Consider the following 6,757-nt stretch of genomic DNA (forward strand, 5'->3'; position numbering starts at 1 on the left):
TGGCAGCAAAGCCCCATCAAGAAAGAGACAGGTGGAGGGGTGGGCGCCTGTCTCCCCAGTCCTGGGCTGCACTGACAAATGCCTTTCCCCCTCCAGGTGGCCCTGTGTACCCAGGTCGCTCTGGGCATGGAGCACCTATCCAACAACCGCTTTGTGCACAAGGACCTGGCCGCTCGCAACTGTCTGGTCAGCGCCCAAAGACAGGTGAAGGTGTCGGCTCTGGGGCTCAGCAAGGACGTATACAACAGGTAGAAGGGTACTGGTAGGGTATGGGGCTCACCGCTCCTTCACACAGGGTGTGGGGGAGGGCAGACATAGTTTGGGGTGTGTGGGAAAGGGTTTAGTGTCTGTTTAGCCCATAGATGGAGGATTTGGGAAGAAGCAGAGCCTTCTTGTCTTCTTTCCAAAGGTGTAACACTCTCCCAGCCCTTGGGTCCCACCTCCCTGACGGTTGTGAATTTTCTCTGTTGATACATGCTGTCCAGTCAATTCTGACTCATTGCCACCCAGTGTGACAGAGTGGTACTGCCCCGTAGACTTCCCTGTGTTACAGTTTTTACAAAAACCGATCTCCAGGTCTTTCATCCACCAAGCCAAGTGCTTAGCCATTGTGCCACCAGGGTTCATTAAAATTTTTCAAGTGAAGAATAATTATAACCCTGGCTAAGTCCTTAGCTACTATGCCACGAGAACTCCTATTCAAACTTTATAATCCTATATGTATAATTTGACTATTTGTAAGGCACTGTCCCTAACTTTCTAAATTCTGTAATAATTATTTGATGCTAAGACATAAAACTCAGCACTGGTGGCCCGCAGTTGCTACTGAGTGACCCCCTCCCTCTGCAATACAGAGCCCTTTCTGGGAGCTCCCCCCAGCCACCCCAGTTCACCTGACTGCTGTTTTAGCCATAATTGGCTTATTGATCAAATGCTGCATGGTATATAAAATTACATTTTCTTTCCATTTAACCTGTTCCCATTTTTTTTAACAATATAAATGTATATTTGATTATTATCTCTATTTTTGTCATCATCTGATATTAAACCGTTTGCATTCAAGTTAATCCAATTCATGATGACCCCAGGTGTGTCAGAGTAGAACTGTGCTCCGTAGAATTTCCCGTGGCTGATTTTTTTTTTTTTTTAGTAGATTGCCAGGCCTTTCTTCCTCGTCACCTCTGGGTGGACTCTCAGTGCCAGTTATTCACTTACCACATTAACCAATTGCACCACCCACCTAATATTAAACCCCTCTTGCTATCCCAAGTCAACTCTGATTCCTTCTGATTCCATAGGACATAGTGATAATCTTTACAGAAGCAGCCTGCCTCATCTTTCTCTCTCAAAGTGGCTTCACACCACCAACCTTTCTGTTGGCAGCTGAGCACTTTAACCACTGCCCCACCGGGGCCCTTTCCCATCTAATATTCCCCACTGCCATTGAGCCAATTCCAAATCACAGCAACGCTGTACAGGGTTTCTAAAGCTGTAAATCTGTAGAGGAGCTGAAAGCCTCATCTTTCCCCCTGCTGAGTGGCTGGTGGATTTAAACTGCCGACCTTGTGGTTAACAATTCAGTGCTTATCCTACGGTACCATCAGGGCTCCTCACATAAGAATCAGACTTTGGCTGAATGTTTATATCAGAAAAAGCCAATAATAAATAAACACATCCATTGAGACATAATAATTAAGAACATTAACAAAATGTTTGATTTATAACACTTGTTGCTGTCAAGTTGTTTCTGACTCATGGTGATCCTGTATAGGATTTCTGAGGTTATATGTCACTGCAGCGGAGTCCTGGTGTGGCGCTGTACGTTAATGCATCAGACTTCAAAGCCGTTTGAACTGCAAAGTTGGCAGTTCAAGCTCACCAGCTGCTCCTCGGAAACTCTTACAGGGTTGCTATGGGTTGGAATCAACTCAACAGCACTTTACAACAACAACAACATCACTGCAGTATCAAAACACCTTATCTTTCTCCCACTGAGTGGCTGGTGGCCTTGAATGGCCAACCTTGTGGATCACAGTCCAATGTTTATCATACAGAGCCACTGTATTCCCTAGTAACATTTGGCTAAATGATAATACCAAAAAAATGAATAAATCAAGAGATAACACTTAAGAACATTATTGAAGTGTTTGACTTAGTAACATCTGATGTTGTTGTTAAATGCTGTCCAATTGGTTACAACTCATAGCAGTGAGTGAACCGCCAACCTTGAGGTCCAATGCATTATCCTGCAACTCCACAACAGAACCCCAACACCCGATATTAGGTATTACTACATCAAACATTTTGTTAATGTTCTTAATTGTTGTTTCTTGGTTGTTGTATTTATTTGCTATTGGTTTTTTTTATTTTAATATTTAACTAAAATCTGATTCTTGTATGGCGTTTTTAGCCATCAGATTCCATTTGGATGCCTCCAAACGTTATCCATATACCTCATGCTCTGCATACATGGTACCACCGTCTGTGAGTGCCTTGCTGTACACAGATTGTGTCTTAGCCCAGGGGTCAGACCCAGAGCTGGGACGAGGTTGGGATCCCAGGTTATGTCCCTCACCTCGCCCTGTCCCTGTTTGTGGCTCTCTCCCGCAGTGAGTACTACTACTTCCGCCAGGCCTGTGTGCCCCTGCGCTGGATGTCCCCTGAGGCCATTCTGGAGGGTGACTTCTCCACCAAGTCTGATGTCTGGGCCTTCGGTGTGCTCATGTGGGAAGTGTTCACCCATGGGGAGCTGCCCCATGGTGAGCAGGAAGACGATGACGTGCTCGCAGGTAGGCAGTTTGTTTCCCAGGGGCTCTGGGACAACCGCACATTTCTCCAGGTGGAGAACTTGCTCCGGGTGCCAGGTTCTGCCTGTTTCAGGGCACCTGTCTCAATGCTGCTACTTAGCAGGTGGGCAAGTATGGACATGCCAGTTATTAAAATGCTGAAATACCATCATGTTATGTACCATCATGTCAATTCCAATTCATAGTGACCCATAGGACAGAGTGAAACCGTCCCAGAGGGTTTCCTCGGCTATAATCTTTAGATGAGCATCTTGCTGGGTTTTTCTCCTACAGAGTGACTGGTGATTTCAAACCACTGACTGATTAGTAGCCAAGCACTTAAACCACTGTGCTACCCAAACAAAGCAAAATCCATTGGCATTGAGTCGATTCCAACCCATAGTAACCCTATATAGGGTTTCCAAGTCTGTAAATTAAATATTTACGGAAGCAGAAAGCCTCATCTTTCTCCCATAGAGTAGCTGGTGGATTTGAAATGTTAACCCATGGTTAGCAAGCCAGTGCTTACCCTACAGTGCCTTCAAGGCTCCTTAAATACTTCCATTGTTGAGTCATAGCAACTTTATATAGGATTTCTTTCTCTTACTGTGTGACTAGTGGGTTTGAACCACTGACCTTGCAGTTAGCAGTCCAGTGCTTATCCTACAACGCCACACCAGGACTCCAAATACTTTCATGTTGTTGTTGTTGTTGTTGTTTTTGTTAAGTGCTGTCGAGTCATTCCCGACTCATCATATAGGGTTTCCGAGGAGCTGGTGCGTTTGAACCACCAACTTAGTGGTTCAAACTGACTTTGCAGTTGAGTGCTTATCCTGTAGCGCCACACCAGGACTCCTACAGCACCCAGTATTCCCAGGCGGTTTCCCATTTCAGTACTAATCAGGCCAGACCCTACATAGCTTTCAAGATCAGACGCAATTGGGTACATTCAGGGCGGTATGGCAGTAGACAAATAACTTTGCTCCCAGTACCCACTCCAGCCCCTCTGACCCCTGCCCATTGATCCACCTCAGCTCCCATCCATACACTGGCTGACTCTGTGTCTGTCTAAGCCCCTACCATCCAGAGTAGGCTGGGCTTGTCATTACCCTTGCTGCAGCCTGCTCTCTGGGCTCCTTAGAGCTGTGCCCACTCACTATGCTGGCCAGCATCTTCTTGGAGTCTCCCTCTAGTGGCTGTTCTTGGCAATATGCAGCTTCACAGAGTTGGGGATACACATTGAACTAACAATCTACCCATCATCTTCACCACAGACTTGCAGGCTGGGAAGGCCAGACTCCCGCAGCCTGAGGGCTGCCCTTCCAAGCTGTACCGGCTGATGCAGCGCTGCTGGGCCCTCAGCCCCAAGGACCGGCCCTCCTTCAGTGAGATCGCCAATACCCTGAGAGATAACCCAGCAGACGGCAAGCAGTGAAGAGGGCAGCTGGGCAAGCTGGGCCTCAGGATGGCGTGGGCAAGGGAGGACCTCTTGAGGGTGCCTGTAGCATGATGGGAAAATCTCCCCATCCTCCTCAGCCCTTGGGCCCCCGCCCTGCACAATAGGCGTTGCTGAGGCCTGGGCAGGGCCTGGGCCTTCCTCTTCTTCATCACCCTCAGCCCTCAGGGAGGCTGATTCGGACCCAGACTGATTGACAAGGGCCTTGGGATGGGCATCTTTCTCTGTCATCCCGTCCCCAATCAGGACAGTGTGGGTGCCTCAGGTAACCCTCATTTTTTGCCGGGGGAAGGCTTGTGTTGGGGATGACCTGGATTTGGGGGGGAGTCCTTTAATATACTCAAGTTCCTTGATAGTTCTGGGCACGAGGGGCCACAGGGTCTCTTGGCACATGGGCCCTACCTCAGGGTCTCAGCCAGGATGGTGGGAGTACAAGTGAGTCCTCTCCACCATGGACTTGTACACATGGATCCTGACCCATGTCCTCACCTGCCTTCTCTCCTTTCCTCATCCTAAGTGCCTGGCAGATGAAGGAGTTTTTGGGAGCTTTTGACACTATATAACCCGCCCTTTTTGTATGCACCATGGGCTGCTTTTGTATGTAACTGCAGTGTGGGGAGGGTGGGCATGGAGGTGAGGGGTGGGCCCTGGAGGAGATGGGAAGAGCTAGGCCACCCCTGCCTCACACCTTTATTATTGTTGATGGTTTTTTGTTTGTTTGTTTGGGTTTTGTTTTGTTTTGTTTTTTTACACTCGCTGCTCTCAATAAAGAAGCCTTTTTTACAACCTGTTTTTGAGGCTCATTCCTTGTTGTTGGCCATGAGTAATGGCCTTCTGTCTTCCCTCTTTATCAGAAAGGGCTGTGTGCCTTCATGGAGCCTGGGCAGGACCTGCTGGCAGACACTGTTCCTCCTCTCCGATTGGAAGAGCAGTTGAGAATGTGGGCTAGCAAGAGACAAGGTTACCTCTTGTCCATGGGACTGTTGTCTATTCCTGTGACTGACCTGGTCCTCATACTCAGAAGAAGATGATAGAAGTGTGAAGGAACAAGGCAAGGCAGAGGAGAAGGAGTTATTAACAGATAGTCTTAGAGACCTTTTAAGACTCAAGGGTGGGAGAAGGAGTAAATAAAACTAAAAAGCGAAGACATGATGCTTCATGCCTCATTGCTCCAGGCTCCTCAGCCTTCAACTGATTTGATTTCTTGCCTCTTTGTTATCTAGACCTTGTGCCATCTAGTGTTCTCTATTTCTTTCTAGCAACTCCACTTAGTGACCCATCCTAAAAGAATGAGTCCTTACCTTTGATAATGTCCTACTTCTGGATCTCACCAAGCTTTTTTTTTTTTATGAGCACAAACATTTATTTACTAATCAAAATTAAACCAACACATTGAAATAATTGCATGTAAATGTCTGCGAGAGAAATAATTGAACACAGTAATGCAAAAACAAAGCAGTGTGGAGATTTGCTCATTGAACTGAGCTTGTTCATTCTTACAGCTAATTCGTATTCAAATTTTTATTCTACTTTTTCGTAGGTCCCAGTACAAGTGATATTGTTCATAACACATTCCACAATTCGTTTTCCGGTTTTCGTGTTATCTAGCTTTCCTTCCCATCCCACTCCTGTTGTTGAACCAAAGCACCATCTGTAAAGTTGCAGACAGTCCTGAGTCTTTCTGCCATCAGCTGTAGTTTCTTCAAACTTTTCTCCCAGGTTACAAGAAAACTGTGCTGTTTTCAAAGTGCTTTCAGTTTTGATGGTGAGGGTTTTGCCATCATTAGAGATGATATACTGAGGTTTGGCCATTGCACCCATTTTTCGCAGAGCCATGCCCACTCTTATTTCCTTCATGTATTCATTAAAGCCTTTGCTGTCTACCAGACACCATCTTCCTACCAGCTGCTGAATGGTAGCCATGGTGGGCGCAGACAGGTGGATGTGCAGAGCAGTCAGAGGGTCTGGTGGGAGAGCGTGGCATGCCCAAGCTTCTTAGAAATGAAAATAAGGGCAGACATGTCTTGAGGACTTGCTCTATACTAGCTACTTTGTTGAACACTTCAGTGGATTATCTCTTTTAATCTCTGCAACTACTCTGTTAGCCAGATACGAATTCTCGTTTCACAAATTACGAAATGGAGCCTCAGAGACTGAGATCAAGGTGGTTGGCCCGGGTCACACAGCTAGCTAGCTAGTGAGCCACTGTTCCTGATGTAGAAAGTGTGTTGCTTTTTTTTTTTAAAGGACTGTAATAGAAACTCAAAATGTGTTTTATGGTGTGTGATATTCAACTATTAGGGTAGTGATGCTGTATAATAACCTCAAAATCTCAGTGATTTACAGAACAGCTCTGCAGGTTGATGAGGTTTGGCTGATCTTGGCTGGACTTAGCTGAGTTCAGTTGGTCTTGGCTCCAGGCTGCAGGTCTGCTTTAGGTCCGTTGTGCTGGCACCCAGACTATGCATTCATGCAGTGTCGGAAGCACAAAAGGTCAAGCAACATCACATAAGCA

The 6,757-nt window shown here is 46.5% G+C and overlaps 1 protein-coding gene and 1 pseudogene across 1 annotated transcript in view; one reads left to right on the forward strand and one right to left on the reverse strand.

Annotated features, from left to right (window-relative positions):
- The window catches only part of PTK7 (protein tyrosine kinase 7), a 94,112-nt gene extending 89,625 nt beyond the window's left edge, over positions 1-4,487 (forward strand). The window contains exons 18-20 of the mRNA XM_006860482.1: positions 97-248; positions 2,611-2,789; positions 4,061-4,487. Of these exons, the coding sequence (XP_006860544.1) occupies positions 97-248; positions 2,611-2,789; positions 4,061-4,221 (492 nt within the window). The 3' untranslated portion in view covers positions 4,222-4,487. The remainder of the gene's footprint in view (positions 1-96; positions 249-2,610; positions 2,790-4,060) is intronic.
- A 1,276-nt stretch (positions 4,488-5,763) lies between these two features.
- On the reverse strand, positions 5,764-6,165 carry LOC102821127 (annotated as a pseudogene).
- Positions 6,166-6,757: the final 592 nt, after the last annotated feature.

Source organism: Chrysochloris asiatica, unplaced genomic scaffold (assembly GCF_000296735.1).
Source record: "Chrysochloris asiatica unplaced genomic scaffold, ChrAsi1.0 scaffold00038, whole genome shotgun sequence".
Taxonomy (NCBI): Eukaryota; Metazoa; Chordata; class Mammalia; order Afrosoricida; family Chrysochloridae; genus Chrysochloris; species Chrysochloris asiatica.